The sequence below is a fragment of the Talaromyces rugulosus genome, chromosome I (genome assembly GCF_013368755.1).
Source record: "Talaromyces rugulosus chromosome I, complete sequence".
Taxonomy (NCBI): domain Eukaryota; kingdom Fungi; phylum Ascomycota; class Eurotiomycetes; order Eurotiales; family Trichocomaceae; genus Talaromyces; species Talaromyces rugulosus.
The window spans coordinates 1,721,520-1,743,310 of record NC_049561.1 but is presented as its reverse complement, the minus strand read 5'-3'; the positions used below and the strand labels follow the sequence as shown (position 1 = coordinate 1,743,310).

General features: G+C 47.0%; 7 protein-coding genes across 7 annotated transcripts; 5 read left to right on the top strand and 2 right to left on the bottom strand.

The window, feature by feature from the left end:
• Positions 1-604: 604 nt before the first annotated feature.
• TRUGW13939_00582 (uncharacterized protein) lies at positions 605-2,211 on the top strand (the record flags this gene model as incomplete). The annotated part of the gene is made up of 3 exons (XM_035483789.1): positions 605-770; positions 851-1,308; positions 1,372-2,211. The coding sequence occupies 3 exons, from the start codon at positions 605-607 to the stop codon at positions 2,209-2,211; spliced, it is 1,464 nt and encodes a 487-aa protein (XP_035339682.1).
• Positions 2,212-2,771: 560 nt separating this feature from the next.
• TRUGW13939_00581 (uncharacterized protein) lies at positions 2,772-3,192 on the top strand (the record flags this gene model as incomplete). Its single annotated transcript, XM_035483788.1, has 2 exons — positions 2,772-2,774; positions 2,857-3,192. The coding sequence occupies 2 exons, from the start codon at positions 2,772-2,774 to the stop codon at positions 3,190-3,192; spliced, it is 339 nt and encodes a 112-aa protein (XP_035339681.1).
• A 479-nt stretch (positions 3,193-3,671) lies between these two features.
• On the bottom strand, positions 3,672-8,411 carry TRUGW13939_00580 (uncharacterized protein; the record flags this gene model as incomplete). Its single annotated transcript, XM_035483787.1, has 20 exons — positions 3,672-3,969; positions 4,061-4,259; positions 4,323-4,439; positions 4,517-4,604; positions 4,662-4,864; positions 4,921-5,052; positions 5,105-5,202; positions 5,257-5,290; positions 5,370-5,526; positions 5,675-5,738; positions 5,806-5,850; positions 6,609-6,691; positions 6,756-6,887; positions 6,957-7,093; positions 7,163-7,180; positions 7,244-7,376; positions 7,431-7,703; positions 7,789-7,994; positions 8,046-8,089; positions 8,149-8,411. The coding sequence occupies 20 exons, from the start codon at positions 8,409-8,411 to the stop codon at positions 3,672-3,674; spliced, it is 2,724 nt and encodes a 907-aa protein (XP_035339680.1).
• A 655-nt stretch (positions 8,412-9,066) lies between these two features.
• TRUGW13939_00579 (uncharacterized protein) lies at positions 9,067-11,099 on the top strand (the record flags this gene model as incomplete). Its single annotated transcript, XM_035483786.1, has 7 exons — positions 9,067-9,143; positions 9,207-9,233; positions 9,386-9,735; positions 9,901-10,111; positions 10,173-10,256; positions 10,333-10,902; positions 10,952-11,099. The coding sequence occupies 7 exons, from the start codon at positions 9,067-9,069 to the stop codon at positions 11,097-11,099; spliced, it is 1,467 nt and encodes a 488-aa protein (XP_035339679.1).
• A 680-nt stretch (positions 11,100-11,779) lies between these two features.
• On the top strand, positions 11,780-13,700 carry TRUGW13939_00578 (uncharacterized protein; the record flags this gene model as incomplete). Its single annotated transcript, XM_035483785.1, has 7 exons — positions 11,780-11,930; positions 11,986-12,166; positions 12,234-12,382; positions 12,444-12,552; positions 12,610-12,749; positions 12,814-13,000; positions 13,061-13,700. The coding sequence occupies 7 exons, from the start codon at positions 11,780-11,782 to the stop codon at positions 13,698-13,700; spliced, it is 1,557 nt and encodes a 518-aa protein (XP_035339678.1).
• A 1,434-nt stretch (positions 13,701-15,134) lies between these two features.
• TRUGW13939_00577 (uncharacterized protein) lies at positions 15,135-16,981 on the top strand (the record flags this gene model as incomplete). Its single annotated transcript, XM_035483784.1, has 6 exons — positions 15,135-15,183; positions 15,241-15,264; positions 15,327-15,355; positions 15,421-15,939; positions 15,998-16,382; positions 16,440-16,981. The coding sequence occupies 6 exons, from the start codon at positions 15,135-15,137 to the stop codon at positions 16,979-16,981; spliced, it is 1,548 nt and encodes a 515-aa protein (XP_035339677.1).
• A 347-nt stretch (positions 16,982-17,328) lies between these two features.
• TRUGW13939_00576 (uncharacterized protein) lies at positions 17,329-21,749 on the bottom strand (the record flags this gene model as incomplete). The annotated part of the gene is made up of 5 exons (XM_035483783.1): positions 17,329-17,385; positions 17,443-18,818; positions 18,878-19,747; positions 20,143-20,375; positions 20,431-21,749. Coding segments are annotated over 5 exons (3,855 nt in total), but the record flags the coding sequence as incomplete, so codon positions are not given.
• Between the last annotated feature and the right edge of the window lie 42 nt (positions 21,750-21,791).

Here is a 21,791-nt window from a genome sequence, read left to right as displayed (position 1 = left end):
AATATTATCGTCTGCGTCGACTGACCCCTGTCGGTCCCCGCAGAGAGATGATTTTGCGTTTGCATATTGAGCATATTGAGCATACTGAGCCATTGGCCATTCCCTTCACACCCCCCTGACTCGGGTCCTTTCACTTGTACATTACAGCTTGGACGAATTTTTCTCTTTTGCTATATAATGGGTGTTGGTATTGGCCGCGATATATGTGTTTTTCTTCTTTTTTTCTGCCAAAAAGCTTTTTTTTAAATTTGCATGTAACTAGATACTGCGGAATAATCGACAAGACATGTTTTCTTCTTACAGACAAGGCTTACTTTTTAATTAACATTCACCTTGACCTGACTTTTTGGGTTATGTAGTGCCACTGTTGGCAATGTTACCGTAATTTTGTAACGCAAATACCTAATTATCACGTGCCATGACCTAATGCGAATTTCCGAAATTCTGCCAACCGTCCAAACCGCCTTCGCTTTCCTAACTTTGAGCATTGCTTGTAAGTCTTGAATTCGCCTCGCAACATACACCCGAATACACATTTTTCTCTTCTCTTTCTGTCTCCTTCCAAGTACACCAATTCCAAAATTATCATCATCATCATATCACAATGGTCAAGAAGAAGCGCGGTCACCCAGACCTGGAGGAATTGCTCGGCCGACCGTGGTGCTACTATTGCGAACGCGACTTTGATGATTTGAAAATCCTGATTTCGCATCAAAAGGCAAAGCATTTCAAATGCGAGCGATGCGGGAGAAGATTGAACACTGCCGGCGGTATTTCCCCCCTTTTCTTTTCTTTTCTTTTCTTTTTCTTTTCTGTCTTTCTGGAAGACTGACAAAAAGCTCTCTCCCAGGTCTATCCGTTCACATGAGCCAAGTCCACAAGGAACAACTCAACGCTGTCGACAATGCGCTACCCAATCGATCCAGTCTCGAAATTGAAATCTTTGGTATGGAAGGTGTCCCCGAAGATATTGTGCAGGCGCATAACCAGCGCGTCATGACGCAGTATCAGCAAGCAGAGGCTGACCGGCGCGCCGCCACGGGGAATCCGCCGCCTGGCGCTGCAAAGGATGGTGCTGTAGGAGCAGGAGGAGCTGGAGCTGGAGCTGGAACAGGGCAGGGGCCTGCTAAGAAACCTAAATTGGAAATGTCGGATTTGAAAAAGAGGTTAGCAGAGCACAAGGCCAAGGTCGCCGCGGAAAAGGCTGCCGAGGCGTCGGGGACGGCGACGGCGACGACGAGTAGTGGCGATGTGACGCCCGTGGGCGCTGGGCAGAGTGTGCAGCAGCCGCCTGCTCCGAGCGGTCTTGTAAGTCTTTTTACTTTTGCTAAAGGTTTTGTGATAAAAGGTTTGCTAATATAGAGTTTCCAGGCGCAACAGTATCCCCAGAGCCAACAGTCGGTGAGCAATGGTCCAAATGCACAAGTACAAGTACAAGCACAGGCACAAGCACAATTACCTTATACACAACCATATGGCACTGCCAATTCTCCCTATCAGCACGCTCCAAGCCCGGTCTACCAAAACTACCCGCACAATGGGCAACAACAACATCAGTATGCGTCTCCGCCGCAATTCCAGACTGGACAGACACCATCGCCGTATCCAGCAGCCACCGCCTCTCCCCATACTTTTGCTCCCCCGCAACAACAACAACAACAGCAACAACAGCAACAGGTTCCTCCAAGGACGCATACTCCGCCGTCGAACCTACCGGCTTATCCGCCTCGTCAGGGCAGCTTACCGGCAGCTCCCGGTCTTCCGCAACGGCCGGCTTTTGGCGCTCCCACGGTCAATTCGCAACAAATGCATCAAATGCACCAACTACCTGCAGCACCACCCCCACCGGCTACATCTCACGGATATGGCAGTCAAGGTGCCGCGCCACTGTCGAGCTCTGTTGACGATTTGATCTCTGGAGCAGCCAAGGCAGCAGACAATGCAGCCGCCCAGACACCACCACCTCCACCACCACCGACAGCAGCCGCATCAGGAGAGGAAGAGAAGAAAACGAAAAAGGAAAAGGAAAAATCCAAGACAAGGTTGGTCTATTCCGACAACGAAATTAGCCCAGAAGAAAAGATGGCGAAACTGGCGAGATACGCGTACACTCCTGATCACAGGGTGGAGACGGTTCTCCAGGATGCTACTGTTCCAGCAGTTGCACGGCCGACGACGAATTCGGACGATATTATCGACGCGAGTGGTTAATTTTACCAAAAAAAAAAAACCCCCTCGCCGATCTGAACCTTGGGGTTTGGTTTCAAGAAAGCGAGAAGAGGCTTTTGGACAGACAACCAAGCTAAGTTTGGACCACAACGTCAAAACAAACAATCTTAACCTGATTGAAAAAGAGACACGATAATATCTCCCCTGATTTATTTAGCATGGCACCATATTATTTTTCTACGTGGTAGATATCATTTCGACGGTATCGTTCGGTTTGACGGCCACAGCAGACAAGATAATGCTGGTTAGTGGTTACACAACCGTACAGCATGGATGTAAGTCAGTCAGTCTAGGATAAAGGTAGGCTTGTTACAGAATCTTAATGATGATATTATATACTTTTATTCAATTGTATTCTTCCAGTTGTGGTTGTAAATGACTAGATAAAATAGCTTAGTCATGCATAGATCGACTCGGCCTTTGCTAGTGCCGACCCGTATATCAAATAAGCTCCGCTCACCCACCTTTCATCATCGTCATCATCAACAACAACAACAACATTAAACATTAAAACTATCCATCTACCTTTTCCAACCGCCACAATGGTACTGAACCCATATCAATGCATATCCAATTTTACTACTAACTTCCCCCAACACTAATTCCCAATTTTTTCCACATACATAGGTCTCCCCCGAATTCACCCAAACCTCCGCCGCCATCCTCTCCGCGCTGACCTCCCTCGGCGGCGCCATCGGCTACGCGCGCACGGGTTCCATCCCCTCGATTGCTGCAGGTCTCTCCGTCGGCGCAATTTATCTGTTCAGTATGATTCGGCTACGCAATGGGCAATCTTACGGCGAAGAACTGGGTTTGTTGGCTTCGACTGTGCTGGCTGGCTCGTCGGTGCCGCGCGCGTTGAGACTACGGAAACCGGTGCCGATTGCGTTGAGTTTTGTGGCTACGTATGGTTTGGTGTTGTTTGGGTTGGCGTTTAGGGATAAGAGGGCGAGTCGCGTTTGATTTTTTTCCTTCTGCCTTTGAAGAGTGATGAATGGGAAGGAGAAGATGTGTATGGGATGTGGATGAATAGGTGTATATTCATATACATGTCATAAGAGAGAGAGAGAGAGAGAGAGAGAGAGAGAATGATATCCCCGCTCTTTTAGTTTCTGTTCAATTTGCACTTTCGACGACGCTTGACGGAATTGGTATATGACAATGTCCATCAATTGACGAGTGAGTATACATTGTAACAAGAGGGCGCGCCAGCAGGTACCATCTAAATCCCTTAATGATTCCTAACAACACCCATTAGAGGTCGTTCATTCAAGAGCGTGTTTTTTGTCGTTTTCTTTTAACGCTTCTTTCCATTGATACGGCAACTACGACAAAAGACTATTTATAATTATGGATTAACCCTAAAACAAAAAAATCCGAAATGTCCGCAAAGCTCATGTCCACCCACTCTTTCTATCGTATAGATGCCCGGCCCAACCAGTCTAAACATTACCCAAAGGCCCATCCTCCTTCGCAGTATAAACATATTGTTCATGTTCATGCTCCGACGACCCCGACGATTCAATAGCACTGCTAGTAGTAGTAGTAGTACTAGTCTCAGCAGTCGTGGTAGCTCGCTGAATCTCACTATCGTCCACAATCATAAACCAACCGATATAAAGAAACCCGGGGACACTGGCCAAAAATGTGATTACATTGGCCCATGCTTGCCAGTTTAGAGAGACGTTGACTGCGCCTAGAACGAAGGCTAGTGTTGAGCCTAGGCCGCCAACGCTGTTTCTATAGTCATGAGCAAGAGTTAGTTTGATTAGAGAATAAAAAAAAAAAATTTTTTTTCGTAGCAAAAAAACGATAAGGGGGTGAAGCTCACGCTAATCCAATGAATGACGAGACCTGGCCTGGCTCAAGTCCTAGAGAGCCAATGATCCAGTACCCTATAACCATGCCCGAGTTTTCGATGAGACCGTACAGGATGAACAAAAGACATGATTTGACAAAGACGGCGTCGGTGATGTCGATGACTGTTTCTTTTTTGTCGTATTGATATTGTACGATGAGTCCGTAGATCCCTTTAGCCTGTGTTAGTGGCCTGAATCGTTCATTTCTTGGGGGTATATGCTCAAAAAACTCACAAACGAGCGCAGTCAGGATGACAAATAATGTCACACCCCAGCGAGCACGTTTAGGACGACTCCATTCTTTCTTGTCCAAGAGCCAGCCTTGGATTTGTCCTACAATGGCAGGGCCGACTATGTGAAAAAGAAATATGAATATCAGCGAATGCAATGTCATCAACAAATTTCAAAAAAAACAAAAAAAAACTTACTCAAGTAGAACAAGGTACTAAGAAGAGCGCGAGCTCGAACAGTGTGGTAGGCGGCATTCCAGCTCCACATGTAGGAAAGATCCCATTGCTAATTTTCAAGGCATTAGAAGGGAACCTAACTTGATTGCCAGATGGAAGAACTTACATAGTAGAGAAGAAACGGCGCTAGCAGGAAAAATGCCTTGAGAGAAATCACTTTCTTCAAGTTTTTCACTTCATCTTGGTATGAATTAAAAGTGTGCTGGACCACACGCGATCCGTCACTGCGTCGAATTTGAGAGGGCAGAGGAATGGTGGCAGCCAGGGGCAGCGCCAAACACATGATCGAGGTAAAAGTAAAGTATGTTGCTGTTCCCTTTTAGTACTCTACATTTGTCAACTTTTTGTAGGATAAGGGGCCACACCATTAGACACCCTGCCACGATGGTCTTTATGCGCATTTAGTCCTAGCGAGATCATGCCACCGATTGAAGACCCTAGGTGTTGCAAACTGAATTTCGTGGCTACAGCTCGTCCACGGTGATGAACAGCGGGCACTGTTGTTTTGTTAGCTCGAAAAACAACGCCTATGATAGTTAAAATACGTACCAACCAGGTTGATCGCCCCAGATGCCGTCCACAATAAAACAGCACTGGTGCCGCAAGTCACAGCGCCGAGGACTGGGAACCAACTGCCCATATCGAACCTTACGATCAGCTTGTGTTGAAAATGACTTGGTGGCTGAATTGGGGTGACCTACGTATTTCCAAACGCGGCATTTGTATAGAGGGAAGCTGTTGAAACGAAGGGACCGGTTAGCCAAAAACAACGTTGGACTTTTGGAACAGAAAGACATAATAGTAGTATACGTACCTGCATACGGCGCATATCCAAGGGTGCCAATTATTAGGGTCCAGCGAACCCCAATGCGGTTACAAATGATGCCCGAGAATAAACCGCCCACGGTCATTACGCCAAAGACCACGGCGTTTGCAATATCGGACAAGGTTGCGGACTCTTCTCCGGCAGCCTAGTCACACTGTTTAGTACCTAGCTGTTATGTATGGAGTTTGAGATGCGAAGGAGGATGACTGACTCCGAGTCCCTAGAAGAGTGCGCAGATTAGCGAGTGAGCTTTTTTTTTACTTTCCACGAGACAATAATTGATTCGTACGTACATTTAGAGCTCCGAACATGCCCGGAAGACAGAATGCTGTCAATGCGACAACAATAACGGTGTACCTGTAGTTGTTTATCAACGTTAGTATTCCAGTTTATTGTTCCCAGAGCAATTGCATATCAATCATACCATGGGTGAAGCCGGACTTTTTGCACCGAGAACGCCATGATGAGACTGGTCGTGGTTAGTAAACTGTCCTTCAAGAACTGCAGTCACGTATCACAGACAGATCGTTAAACCACTTTGCAGGACTGGCACTTTATTTATTTATCTTATCATCTCCAGACATCGGCTCTCCAAGAGCTGCATGGAGCTGGCCCAGACCGTTAGCATTGTCTGAAGCTTAGACCAACCGATCAACAATACTATCATCTAGTCAGTCTAGCTCCTGTTGTTGGTATAAGAGCTTTCGGATGGGTCCCGGATGGCGGTGGTTGGCTCACAGAGCGTCTAACGGGTATGCAGTTTAGAGCTAGGACCTGACGCCATTTATAGGAGAGTTGGCGAGCATCGGCTTGATCCGACAGGCTGGATTGAGCACAGAGTACTTGACGGATAACTATTATTTAATATTATTAATTAATAGGAGTGGAAAAGGTCACGCCATACGCTAGGAATGAGTCAAATTATTAGTATGTTTTTTTTTTTTTTTTTTTTTTTTTTTTTACCAACACTGTATTCATACCTACACCAGCTGGTCATGGAAATTTGGAAATTATGAACTGAGATTGACTTCTTAATGCAATTAGCAGGAGAGCTATATTATCTACGCTAGAACATATATCAATTGATGCGACAATTTCACTGGCCATCCTTATATATATACGCATTGATCTATACAAAGAACAAAAGCACTACTACACCCACTTAATGTTGAAAACAACAAATACAAAAAAAATCCTCATCGAATAACCAGAATAGTACATCCCTACAAATGCGATGCGTTGTGTCTCGTGTCTAGAGACGATCGACGCGCATCCTCTGCCTCGACAGCCTTCGTCCACACGTCTTGAATCTGCATGAGCATCCAGTAGTCAGCAAACCAGTATAATTTACGGACTCGGGATCTGATAACTCACATTATAATCGTAGATCCAAGTGTGTTCTGCACCCCATTTACCGCCAATAGTATGTGCAACCGCTTCATCAAATGAAAAGTTGTTTTCCTTCCGGATGGCGTCTGATGCCGCGAATCTGTCTAAGATTTTATACTACATGGAGGCCAATCATTAGATCAAAGCGAGACAAAATGGATCGCTTGAAGGAAAGGAGAATCAAACCAGTTCATGGTAATGCGGTGACCGTACACGGTCATACAAATCCAGGGCATCTTTCAAACTGTACCCATGGAGTTGGGCCCAGGCGACTGACTGCGCTAAGGTGTAGCTATCCTCGAGGGCAAATCCAGCGCCGTTACCTGGTAAGTATGACATATGTTAGTGAACCAAGCAGATCAAAATCCGATGGGATTAGCGAGATTGCTCACCGAATGCCCCAGACAATGCTATTACACAAAAAAGGTTAGCGATATTTGTACAGTATGTCTAATGATACAAGAGCAACGTACGATGAGATGCATCTCCAACCAAAGCAATAGCACCGCGTTCCACGACTTTGTTCAGCCGAGGACCAGCAAATAGTGCAAATTTCTGGACGTCCGTGACTTTATTGATAACGGCTTGGACAGTTGGTCCAAAGTCCTTAGCAACTTCTAATCAGCCCTGAAACAGCCCGAAAATAAAACACCTGCTCACCTTCCACGGTCTTCGAAACTCCTCCAACGTAGCTTTCTCGCCCCAGCTTACCCGGGTGGCATCATCTGTAGGCTCCACGGCATTGACTGTGATTTCATACTTGCCTCCATTCAGGTTGCATGTATATACCCAATCTGTCGGTCCGTGCCAGAAAGTAACAGCGTCTGGGAAGTTGGGGATGCTGAGAATGTCCTCTGTTGGGACGATCCCCCGATACGCCGTCCTGCCTATGTATGAAATTTTGTGGTCTGGAAAGGCGAAACTCCTGACAAACTGCGCAACCAGGATTAGTAAACACCACGCTTTGGCTTGTGATGATGATGATGATGATGATGATGATGATGATGCATGCACTCACCGATCGAACACCATCTGCGCCAATTATCAGATCCACCTCGTCCACGAACCCGTCTTGAAAACGCAAAGAAAAGGTATTTGATGTAGATTCGACAATCTTGACCAATCGAGAGGATAGTCGGAGGCGCGACTTGTCCACATTCGACAAGAGCGCGTTTTGTAGAACGGATCGGAAACAGCGTGCATGTAAATGGTTCGGGGCCGTGGCTATGAGAAGGATGTCAGTATGAATAACACAAAAGCTTTAGAGTGGCTTACCTCGCGGACCATGCGAGACGAGCAGTTCGCCAGTCCTTCCATTTCTACAATTTCGCAAATCAGATATGCCAATGACTCACAACGACGAGGAATTGTCGATTACCGGTGTTGCACAGAATGATGGTCCTCAGGACGAAATATATCGTCAGGGCTGATATTGCGAGACGCATCTAGCAGATCTAGCAAGCGCCACGTATTTGGCTGGAGACTTATGCCTGTCCCGACTTCGCGAAGAACAGTGGCCTGGTCGTAGATTCTAACATCGACAAAAGGGAGCTTCTGGAATTCAATGGCTGCTCCCAATCCGGCTGGGCCAGCGCCGATGATGGCCACGCGAAGCTTTTTGGGTGCGTTTTGGCTTGCCATGATGTGTTGTTCACTTCTTGCGTCTGCAATCGAATTTAGACAAGACGGTGGTTGATTCTAATAAAATCAAGCATGGAGTTAGAAGTCGAGGTTTTGAAGACGCCATGTTTGCTTGCTTATCTTATCTCAAAGTACCCTTGTTAGTTTGCTGTTAACTTGCAGCTTGTGAGTAGTTGTTGATGAAGCAATTTCTAGCCCAAGCACGTCACCGGAAGCCTTCCGCGGCCGGCCAATCGGTTGGGCTGACATGGATTGAATAGATTTTTTTTTTATAAAAAGTATTCATGTTTTGTATTTTGTATACCCCGCCTACTTGCGGGGCGTCAAGTGGAGGCCAGAGTCGTGTTTTCTGCTGTCAAACTGGATATTACTACCGTTCCCTTTTTGGGGTAGTGGTAATTCAGTCTTACATGTGTTTTATCATTCACAGCGCCGGGGCGAGATGATGCCTTTTAGCCTGTGTCTGGCGTGACCATTGAACAACATATCCACATTTCTAATGCAATTATATTCAATATTATTGTATGCCACGAATAATTTTCTCTTGTCATAGTCATACCATAATATTAAACCTATGAGCCACTCATGGATCGCCATGCCCCAGAACTAGAGTCGAGACAATCAATTGATGGCGGGAGAACACACTCTCCGCATCATGTCGCGAATAGCCTCATACGGAATAACACGGTCCTTCCAGCCTATCCACGCCGCCCATCATCCAAGGCATCCGCAGTACGTCTGGCAGAATTAAAGACAGTGATGGTCGGATATTCTCACTAATACAAATTATCTTAGGCATGCCAAACATGTCGTCGAAAGAAAGTGCGTTGCGACGAAGGTCGGCCAGAATGCAGCTTCTGCATCAAGCATGGCTTTCGGTGCAATTATCGCACCCCTCAAGATATTCAGTGCGGAGCCATATACATATATAAAAAAAGAGAGAGAGAGATCAACACGACTAATGCATAGAGAAGAACCGAGCTTCACCTGGCATCAATCACCGAGAAACTGGTAACGCTGGAAAAGACCGTTCATCAACTTTCCTCGATAGTAAAGCACCGCCAGCATGCTATTACCGATAGAGACGAGTCAGTCTTCGACCAAACTGCCAACCCACGCCAGCTTCGAGAATCCACCGCGGTTGTGCAATCCCGGTTCTACTCAAACAGGAAGCCTCCCTTGCATTTCGATATCAGCAGAGAAGAACATGACCCGGATTCTCAACATCAACCCGTCACTCCACAGAGTACGAGAAATAAACCAACGCCACACGCCTCGACGAGCAAAGAAGTGCCCACTGGTTTAGATCAGTCTACATTTCCAGGTTTATCCGAGTTAACTACTCTAGTACAACGTTTTTTGAGTGAAACGTGTCCCCTATACCCGATAATATGTGATATCGTGGCGCTGAGCAGTGCATCATCCATCGCTTCGAATGGCTACCATGACAGCATCCATGTTTGCCTCACACTCCTGCTAATAGCTATAGGGAAAGAATCCAATGACTGCAATGAAGATCATGGATTGACGGATTTCCACGCTGCGATATCCATACTCCACCGGCTCCAGTTTGATTTCACTTTGGAGTTTGCCCAGGCCGAAATGTTGGCTGGCATTTATCTTTACCGGAAATCAAGGATACTAGACGCATGGAGGCACATGAATGCTGGCTGTACAGCCCTCTATGTAATGACAAAGAGGTAACTTGCCTAGTGGTGTCTTGAACGGCTAAATAATTGCATATCACTAATATCGTCACAGAGACCTGCGAGGTCAGACGCAGCGAGATCGAACAGAATGGAATACGATACTCCGACTATATTGGGTATCATTGAATCTAGAAAAGTATTGATTTCACCTCCCTTTTTCTCTTTTTTTTTTTCTTTTTCAAATATCGAGAGCTAAGTAATAATTGAATCAGCGATATCCTTGTCTATCATCCTGATCTCCCCAGGTCACCATTATACAAGTTGGAGGAGTCGGTCGCACTCCCACTTGGATGTGAAGAATCTGCGACGACCCATATGCCGGCGTCGGTACGAAAAACCTACACATTTTTCCTGGCAGAAACCGGATTGAAGGCGATATTGAAAAGAATGCCTAGTGTTGGCAGAGATAATGGCCCCGTCACAGACATTTCCCCAGACCAGGGCCAAACAACACTAACAACTGCTGCTGTACCGTCTGCAGTGAACAAGGAACTAGAGAGCCAACTCTCGACCTGGCTGGCCGGTGTACCTTCGTTCCTCGGCTGGTCGCCGGAGCCTTGCTTGGGCGAACAGACGAAAGTCGGGACTCGCTTGAAACTGCTGTATTGGTTTGCTAGGTTCTCTTTGTACAGTGACTCGACAGAGAACGCGCTTCATAATAGCAGCGTGTGCTTTACGATGCAAGCCTGGACTGCCGTGCAAGACACGCTGTTGGCAGCACAGAACCTAGTCCAGATATTTGTTTCGGAAAAGTCTGATCCAGATCCTATTCTCCAGCATCGGTGAGTAGTCACGTCTGCAAATATTGTTCGTCAGACTGACTGTGTGTAGCGTTCGATTGGTCATGAGCACTCTCGAATCCGCAATGGTAAAGAATTTTATCCAGAGCAGATACACGCAAGAAGTTGGACGATTGCTTCAAATGGCAAGTGAGATGGTCGGCAACAATTATACCATCACAGCGTCTCCGCGTGGTTAATTAGGGCTTTCCGCCTATATACCATACAAAAGTGTATATCTTAGATAGTCGTGCAATAGCCCTGCAATGATCATTTAAAAAAAATCCTCATTTTTTTACGCTGCAACCAACATATGCCATCGAAGGGTCACCAGAGGAAGAGACATAGTGTTTGTGTGGTTTTCGTAGTGAACTGTCGAAAGCTCCTTGCACACATATAAGACAGAATCGACACCACTCCTCAGATCGGGCACACTTTTAAGATTGTGTCAAACTATTGTGGTGAATACATACATAAAAGCACTGCACGAAGAGGGGTATTGGGCCGAATAACAATCTAGACTACCATATAAATATATGCTACTATTGTTGTAAGATGGCGTCAGCAAGCTGATCCCACACGACTTCCTGCCACATTGGTCCAGTACCCACAGGGCCACGCGATCAAAGTAGACCCTTTTAGCTAGCTGCTCTTGTACCATTTTACACCGCTAAGACGAAGGCACATATTTTCTAGGGTCATGCTACCTACGGACTTTGTCACCCGGTACTGGTATATTGGTCAAGTCAAGGTTCGACGGTCGATCAGTTCCGGGAATTTTACAAAAAAAAAAAAAATATTGTCGTTCAATCAATCTTACTCGCAAGAATCTCCTCCCGAGTTTTTCATCTAGATGGAAGCCCCTAAGTCGGTGCACACAATGCCGGCCGATTACGAAAGACGCGATGCCACGGAAGATGAAATAAACGAATTACCACATGTCGCCGACTCCATACCATCCAATGTCTGGATCGCTCTTGTGGTCAGCGGTGCAGAGCGGTTCCTATTTTATGCCGCGACAACTCCCTGGCGTTAGTCCCCCACCCTCCTAAACCAATTGCAGTGTAGATATCAACATGTGTGTAGAGAATTATGCGCAGTATGATCACGAGAATACCTCGATTCCGGGTGCACTAGGTCTCGGTGAGGCGATGGCTTCAAATATCTCAAGTGCTTTCTACGCCTTTACATTCTTGACGTCTGTAGCATTTGCTGTTCTTTCAGATGCCTGGCTGGGACGATATATAACCTTATGTCTTAGCTTTTGGTAAGTTTATTCTTATTTTCTGCCAAGTATATATCAATTGATGTCACCCCAATTAACTTACCGGTAGCCTTGACTTCTGTGGCTGTTTGATCCTTTTTGTGACGTCTCTTCCGGCAGTAACAGATGGCTCGGTCAAACTAGTCGGGTTTATACTAGCGATAGTCTTAACAGGACTCGGGACAGGAGGCGTCAAAGCTACCATCGCACCCTTTATCGGTAAGCTTTCGTTCAAAAGAGCAACAAGCAAAAACGTTAATTTGCCATATGATTTGAACAGGGGATCAATATCCAAATGTAGCCCCGCAACTAATTATCACAAAAAAGGGTGAGCGAGTTGTGACGGATCGAACGCTTACAATGCAGTATATCTATAATGTTTTCTATTGGTGTGTTGAGAAGTTCTCGGTATACAAGCATCTATTAATCCTGATATACTTTCTTAGGTTCACAAGCATTGCAACGCTGTCTCTCATTGCTTCAACCTACCTGGAGAAGAAAATAGGATACTGGGCAGCTTACCTTATGCCGCTTTGTGCATTCGCTGTTGTGATACCTCTGTTAGTTCTGTGGTATAAGCCATTAGGTAGTCAAAGAATTTTTTTTTTCAACCTGGCTACTTCATGAATAGCACTGATTTTGAAGAATAGTGAAGCTGCCACCACAAGGGAGTGTCATTCCACATTTCGCAAAGGTCATATGGTTCTCAGCTCGGGACCGGTTCAGGCTGGATGCGGCCAAACCAAGCTACCAAGCCGAGAAATACCACCGAGAAGTCGACTGGGATGATTTATTTGTGTTTGAGATCAAACGTGGTCTTAGTGCTTGTAAAGTCATGTTCGTCTTCCCTGTCCCCTCAGTCATATAGTCACTCCTTCGCTCACTTCTATAATTAAGGGCATGTTTTATCCCATACCACTTATGCAACAATCAGAGTGTCAATAACCTGATTACCCAAGCTGGCGAGATGCGTCTGAACGGGGTCCCAAATGATGCAATCAAGGCCATCAATCCTGTCTTTTGTGTAATACTGGGTCCAGTTCTTCAGAGATTTCTGTATCCGGGACTCCGAAAGGCCGGGATCCCGTTTGGCCCAATTGCACGGATGACTTGGGCATTCATCACAATGAGCGGATCAATGGCCTTTGCTGCCGGAGCCCAGAAGTTGATTTATTCCCGGGCTCCGTGTTACGATGAACCTCTTGTTTGTGGAGCTTCAGATGGTGGCAGGATAGGGAATGGCATTAGTGTTTGGGTGCAGATACCGTCTTTCTTCTTTTTGGGGCTTGCCGAGATTCTGGGATTCACCACGCTTGCTGAGTACAGTTATTCCGAAGCACCAACGAATATGCGGACTTTGGTTCAATCGTTGGTACAGGTGAGTTCGGGCATAGACTCTGCCCTTGGCATAGCTGTCTCTCCGCTTTCCAAGGATCCAATGGTCCTATATCTCTACACGGGATTGGCAGTGACAATGATTGTTGTGGCGCCAGTCTTTTGGGTGGTGTTTCATAGACACGACAGAAATCGCCAGTGAAATGACTGGATAGGAAGCAGCACCTACCTTGACGGCTAGATAGGCTTCAAGCTATGCGGATGCCTATATGCACATCAGACAAGATATGCGCCGGACATGCATTAACTACCCGGGGTGACATCCTATCTTCTGCGGCAGATCGTAACATCTTGCTTTCTCTATAGAGCATGCGTGGAAAATGGAGTGGCGTTAAAAGATACAGTTCTTTGGAATGGCAGCTGTATTGACTACCACATGATGAGTTATCCCACAAAGAATAAAAGAGAGATGTAGTATTCTTGCAAGGAAATACGCCCAAAAATTTAAGCTTCTTCTATAATGTTTTTTTTTGCTCTTTTATTATTGATGTCTCTTATTAAATTTTGAGTAGGCTAGTTCAATGTTATATTGATCCTAGTGAAATCTTTTTTTTCCCTCAGTAGTTTTTGGTTATATATTAGATTTAGCAAGATGGCCTAGTTCCCTATAAACTAACTAGTTATAAAGTATAAACTACAAGACAATAGAAACCAGCCAATAAGGGCGCAAAAACTCCAACTTTTTAACGCTATTTCCCATCAATACTAACTCCACCCTTGGCGGTGTCGGAAGTGTATATATTGATATGACTCATCTGGTGGTTGGCTATCGCGAGCTCTGTATGGCCGAGCAGAAACATTTCAATCTGGGCTGCAGCCAGTCCCGCTCGTGACTTTTCTAATATTTCTTTCTGAGACAAGATGTGCATACTATCTCTTGATCATCGGACCTGGTTAGGTGCCTCAGGCAGCAAGCGGAATAGCGGCGCAGTGGGGAGAATAAGCCGCTTTGCCCCGCATGCGTCCATTTTCTCCTTGCGCCAACCATTCATTGTCAGTAGTGTCCAGGCTCATCATGGATTGTACCATTATAAACCAGGATGTGACTCATCTGCCTGCTGATATGGGCTGCATATTGCAACTCCAACGCCTGCGGATAGAAAACGACACGAAGAATCAAGAACATGGTTGGTGGTGATAGTCAATTCTACCGAGTCACGGTTGACCTCTGACAGAAGCAAGTCTACATCTAACTACATACCATCTATAAGACTACAAAATGCAACAAGATAAAACTCTATTCGACAATTCCGTCCAGAAAATGATAAAACTTTGACCGCCACCTGACCCGCAGCGAATCCCCTCAGGCTAGACCTGGTTTTTCTTAGTGCTCCCCACTCTGCCCTGGCCCTTGGTCGTATTCTTGATTTGCGCTCGCCGTTCGCGTCGGCGATACAAACATGGATTCTTCGTTGCTTTGCTTTTGACTTGTGTGTTTCTTCTGTTCTTCGATCCTTGTTGTTGTTTGACGTCTTGTTGCCGGCGAGACTCTGAGGTTGCTAGTTGATGTCTTGTACGGAATAGTACATGTTTCTCGCATACTGTCAATCTTCGCTGACAAGTCCGATTCGGCAAGATGCTGCAAGAAAAACAAAAGCTGCCGGTCAAGCAGCTGTTTATCCTCTGTGAGTTGTTGCTGCCAGCTTTTTGAACTTTGGGACAATCCTTCTGACTGTATACAGCAATATGTCGATTCGCAGAACCGAGTAAGACCGACCTAACGAGACTTTTTTCCCCCCAATACCTGCTGACCACATAACTTTACCAGTCGTGTTCACATCAGTGCTTCCATACCTTGTACGCTTTCCTACTTCTCCTCTCGAAACAATTTGAAACAAAATCTAATACTACCGACTATATAGCCTGAAATGGTGGAAAGCGTTGGCGTGCGCAAAAACGAAATCGCAAAATGGGTCGGCATATCCTCCGCCGTTCTGGCCATCTGCCAGTGCGTCATGGCCGTACCATGGGGCGCCCTGTCTGATCGCGTGGGACGGAAATATACTATCTTGATGGGACTGACGTTTACAATGCTCTTCTCGCTCATGTTCGGCTTTTCAAAATCTCTCGTCACTTTGCTCATTGCGCGCGCGTTTTTGGGTCTGATGAATGGCAATGTCGGTATTATACGGACCATGGTGGCAGAAATGATTTCCGACAAGGCCCTGCAGCCGCGCGCTTTTAGTATTATGCCCTTGGTGTGGACTATTGGCAGTATTTTCGGTCCGGCCTTTGGTGGCGCCCTGGCGAATCCGGCTGTCAGACATCCTGAAATCTTTGGCGACTGGGAGATCTTTAGAAAGTATCCATACGCCTTGCCAAATATACTGGCTTCCTTGTTTTTTATCGTCGGTATAACAACCGGCGTTTTATTCCTCGATGTTGGCCAATTCTCTCACTACTTTATGAAAGAGAATCAATAGTTAACACAGACTACAGGAAACACTGGCATCCCGAAAGGACAATGTCGACTACGGCCGAGTCCTCGGCCAATACCTGACAGGCTTCTGCACAGGACGCAGGAGACAGCCACGCCGCGATCTTGACGAGGCAGTAGACGAAACAACCAGACTCCTCCCGGATCGCGACGACCTCGAGAACCCAGTGAAAAAGACCCAGAAACCAAAGCCGCCAAAGAAAGTCAGTTTCAAGCAGGTCTTGACACCGCAGTCGATCCTTATTTTGGCGGCATATACTATGATGGCGCTGCATAGTATGGCGTTTGATTCTCTGTTTCCCGTGTTTTTGCATCATCCAACGCAGGAAATTGTCAACAATCCGGATGTGCACCTTCCATTTAAATTTGCCGGTGGATTTGGATATGGTATGTATAAAATTCCAGCCTCAACATATAATATTACCAGATTGCTAAGTTGTGTAGACGCACAAACCACTGGATTCTTATACACCCTCATCGGAATCATCGGCATGTTCGTCCAATTCCTCATCTTCCCCGTCGCTGCTCGCCGATACGGCGTCCTATACTGCTACAAAGTAGTCGCCAGCCTGTTCCCCATCATCTACGCCATCACCCCATTCACCGTACTCGTACCCGAGAGGATACGCATGGCCACCGTGTTTGTGCTCATGGTCAGCAAACTGATCCTCGTCATCTTCTGTTTCCCATGCTGCACCATCCTTCTCACAAACTCGGCGGCCAGTCTCGAGGTTCTAGGTACGTTGAACGGGGTTGGTGTCAGTGTGAGTGCGGTGGGACGTGCCGCTGGGCCCGCGCTGGTTGGGCAGGCTTTTACGGTTGGTGTGAAACATGGCTATGGTATCGTGCCCTGGTGGATTTTGATGGTGCTGACGGTTTTGGGCGCTGTGCCTGTGTTTCATATTATTGAGACGGATGGGTTTGCTGGGAATCAACCCGTTGATGATGATGATGATGATGATGAGCAAAGCGAGGAAGAACACTAACCCCCGCAAACAAAAAAAAAAAGTAAAAGGCATGAGACACGGCATTTCTATTTTTATTTCTATTTACCTTCTTTCCCCCTGCATTTGCATTGTTATTTTCCCTCTCTTGCATATTCGGTAAAAGCTACGCCAGCATTTAGAAGATTGTACAACCCTGCATAAAACAGACATGCTGCCTATTTTGATTTCATGTCATTTATTGAGATGATGTTTAATGAATATAACTGATGGATATACATAACATTTTGAAGCAACTTATAAGGTATATTCTCCACTAGTGTCGTAAATTTGTATAGAGGTGATTTTGAGATCGTATGCGCCGTGGTTTGAGTATATTCCAATAAACCCTACTGGAGGGATTCAACCGCTAGTCCAATCTGCTCTTGAATAATCTCGCTCCATCTCTGTAAACCACATTAGTTTGTGTTTTTTGTTAAAAAAAAAACTAAAAAAAAACATACCACTGCATTCGTCACATTACCCGCATCAAAACTCTCCACCAACCCCGGATATGTAGCTCCAGAGTAACCCGTCCATAGACCCGGCGCAAACACGACGTGCTTGAACCAGTTGCGTCCGTCCAGGCCAGGCTGATACAAAAACTTGCGTTCGATAAACTTGTATTTTTGGTTGACGGCCCGGATCTGGAAGAAAAGCTTGGCCTTTTTCCACCAGTGGTACCAGGGGATGTCGTCGCCGAGATGTGATTTCAAGTCTGCGGCGTGTGCGTCAAATGAAGTTGCCACATTGTGCAAATCGGAGATGGAATTTTCCAAGGGCGCAAATTTGAAGTGTGTGTCCTTGGGAAGGCTTTCGGCGTGTGGCTTGATGCGGTCAAGATAGGTTTGGAGACCGACTGCGTAGTCGGTCACATTCAAACCCAAAACTGGCTGTTCTGAAAAGTACGCTGCTAGCAAGGAGAACAGTCTGGCTGTCGCGATATGGTACTTCCAGTCGGGGTCGCCGAACCGCTTCATCCAGTCAAAGCTGTCGTAGTTGGAGTGGTAGTGATAAACAGGGTCACTGGGCCCCGGTGAAAACCCAAGTGATAGGCTTGCAACACCGGCAAAGTCCTGAAAGGCCGTGAAATCACTGCCGCTTCCCATTGTGGAAATATAGCCATCCCACGTGTCCCGAATTGTCTGGCCCTTGATCGTTTGGTTGGGAGATTGCACCAGACCCGTCACCTCATAGATAGCTTTGTTGAGGAGCGGACTGGCACTAACATCAAAGTTCGGACCGCTTGCTGCAACGTCGACATTGAGGTATACAACGTTTGTCTTGGAAAGCCAAGGCAGCTTTTCCTCCACCCACTCGGTAGACCCGACCAGGCCATATTCTTCACCGTCCCAGCTCGCAAAGACGATCGTGCGGAGCGGCTTCCATCCTGCCTTGAGAGCTTCACCAAAGCTCCTTATAACTTCGTTGAGAGCCGCCGAGCCACTGTTGGGGTCGCCCGCACCGCCCGCGATCCAGGCATCACGGTGGTTGCCCAGGATCACCACTTCATCTGGGATAGAACCTTTGATGACACCAATGACATTCCATAGCGGAGTTGTCACATATTCTTGCTGGTTGTACAAGTTGATCACCACGTCGTCAGGAGTCGGTCCGACGTTATACTCTACACCCTTATGGGCTAGGCCGCCGCCTTGCCAATACTTGTTAAAATGGGTTGCGTTCGGGCCATGTCCATTCAGTGCTTTGAGAAGCGGAAGAGCTTCTGTGTAGGAGATTGGGAGAGAAGGGATGGATGGAATGGCGTTCTCCGGATCCTGCCGTTCAACACCGGGTTTAGAGGCGTATCCAGGTGTTGTTGGATCGCCAGGAGCAATACCTGTTGTCACTAATTAGCATGCTTTTGAGCGAAACTATTGAAGTCAGTCGACAGCTTACTTAAAAATTGGACACTGCCTCTTTGAACCGCAGAAGGGTTTCGAGCAGGCCCATCAGGATAGGCTTTGTAGCCATTCAACTCGGTGATTTCCCCATCCTCTTGAGGATCAGTGTAAATAACCACGCCCACTGCACCTAGTTCTTGTGCGCGTTTAACTTTTAGACCACGGAAGATGCCTCCGTACTTGACAAGGACGATCTTGCCCTTGATAGAAATACCTGCCGCAAGCAGATCCTCATAGTCCTTGTACGTTCCAAAATTGGCATAGACATACGGAGCCGTGACATTTCCGCTGGCCGAGTAACCGTGGAAAGTAGGAACACGATCGGCTAGACCGCTGGTGCCATCTTCCTCCAAGATATCTTCTTCCAAAGTCGCCTCAAAAGTAACATCGTAGTCATCGCCCCGCTGTTTCAAAAGAGCGAGGCGGTGGTCCTGCGGGTAGTTGATATACACATCGTACGAGGCAATGGTGGTATCTTCCACGCCAAACTCCTTCCATTGCTGCTGCGTCCAGAGCACCTGACTAAAGTTTCGTCCAGCGAGATGAGGCCCCGAGGTGTAATATTTGCTCCACTCTTCGATTTTCTCTGCTTTGGGAGTCTCTTGCAAGAGAGCTTGCAGGTCGCTATAACCAAGTCCGCTACCGTGAGGCCAGGACTCTGGGTAAGGACGAGCCCATGGCGTATACGGCCAGGGAGATTCCAGACCGGTTGGGAAAAGAAACAGACACACAGCAACGAACAAGACGAGTCCTAGAAGCAGAGTGCATGAGCGACGCAGGGCATGGTGCGGATAGCGGTGTCGCGCGGGAGCCGTCTGGACGACCAGGAGCGGAGTCGTCTCCGAGAGAGGCATGTTGAGAGTGTCTTTCTCCTTCATAGCTCAAAATCAATTGTGCTCCAAGTTTGAATTGTCCTCAAGCACCATCTGAACTGATGCTGCTGCCTGCTTTCGTGAGGGGTGGAGTGGGAAGATGGTTATCGATGGCGAGCGAGGGCGGAGAAGCTTCGACAAATGAACGGTGACGTTATCCGCCCCGCTCGTTGGCAATCGGCACTAGCCTAATATGGAAGGTATCTTTGACGATAAGAATTGCTACAACAGGCATGACAATCACGAATATTACCACCAGTAAACTAAATTACTATATCTCGGTATTGCAGCAAGGGTATCTATCTATACATATATATATATTTTCACGACTCGGCTGTGTCGGATTAGGCTTCGTCTTCGTCTTCGTCTTCGTCTTCATCTTCGAGACCGATCGTGTCATTTTCAGCTGCATTCAGCCGATTGCCAATCTCTGTACTATCGCGGAGAATTTGTCGAGCCTCTTGGCTATCGACGTTCATGTCTTGCTTGATCAGGAGGACAGCTAACTCGGGAACGAGGACTGCTTGGGCATACGCTGCAGGGCCGGCGGTCTTGAGGATGTTGTCCATGGAAGCAAGCTGACGTAGTCTGCGAGAGAACTTTGAAGTCACAGCAGTCAACCTATAAAGTAGTCAGCAATTGAATAATACGCAAAACATACAGCCCATGTACTGACATTCTACTGGCTCCCTTTGGACCATAGTAGCCACAAGACATATTCTCCAAGTTGTCCCCTTCCAATGTCAGACGAAAGTTCTTGGCCTGGCCCGATTTCAACGCGCTCTCGAGTCGCCCTCGAAAAAACGAAGTGTTCTGTGGCACGAGTTGTTTATCGAGTGTTGGAAAGTACTGTTGGATGCGTAGCTCAAATGCCTCCCAATCGATTACAGGGTATCCCTTCTCAGTCCACTCCTTTTCAGCTTTATGCTGTTGGTGGCGTTCGCAGAATCGGCGCTCGTCTCTGAGTCGACGGTTTGGCAGTGCTAAGAATTCATCTAGGAGATCTGCATCCACAGGAGCACTGCAATTGGGGCAAAGAGACTCTGCAAGCTCTTCTACTTCTGGTTCTTCCTTGGTCTTTAAAAGTGATATTTCACCAGGGAAAGCAGACAGAGATATATCCGAAAGAGGCGAACTGACAGGATGGACCTCGTCAAATATAGCATCCTTGGACGCAAGCGATGAGCTGATCGTGCTCCCACTGGGCTGCGAGCGAGGCTCTTTAAATATTTTAGTAGGATCTGACGGCATCCGGTCCAACACGCTGTCGTCGTCAAAAATAGCTGGCATGCGAAAACCAGGTGCCGGGTTGGCGTCCACGACGTCGTCTTTCCTTGGAGCCTTGACTGGACTCAGTATTTCTCGGTCCTTGGGAAGACGGAAACCTTTACTGCTGTCGGCTTTTGCATCGTCCAGTTTCCTCCTCTTCGACCCATTAGTATTATAGTCCGTCTCCTGCTGACTGTCTCGGGCCCTTTTTTGAGATGGAAAAGGGTTGCTGCTGCTGCCGTGAATGTTCCCACTTTTGGTATAGTTGTTCCGCCTCTTTCTTTGCTGCGAGAACGCTCCAAAGGTATCCTCCAAATCGGGATCTGTCGATCGGGGTGTGCGAGATGGCTGGGATTGGGAGTAGGGTTGTGATTGAGATCGAGCTCGAGATTGAAATTGCGTCGGTTTTATACCCTCTTTCTGGCGTGTCTCCTCCTTTTCCTCTTCGTCCTCGTCCTCCGACCCACGCGCAGCAGGCTGATCACTTTCGTCGCTCGAGCTAATGGGATCATCAAAGATCCCCGTATTATCATTCTTCTGGCCACTCATTGTTTCTTCTTCTGCTGTTTCGTCGATACTCCTGCTAGTACTACCACCACTGTCACTCCTCTGGCGGATACTCTTGCCGTTCACGATAGACAAGGGAGGACCTCCACGGTAATTCTTGGCTGTTAGGCGAACAGAGGCATAGCTAGCTTCACGCTCATAATATCCCGTCATTGTGACACTAATACTCCCTCGGTCGTCCCATATATTGATCCGAGCTAG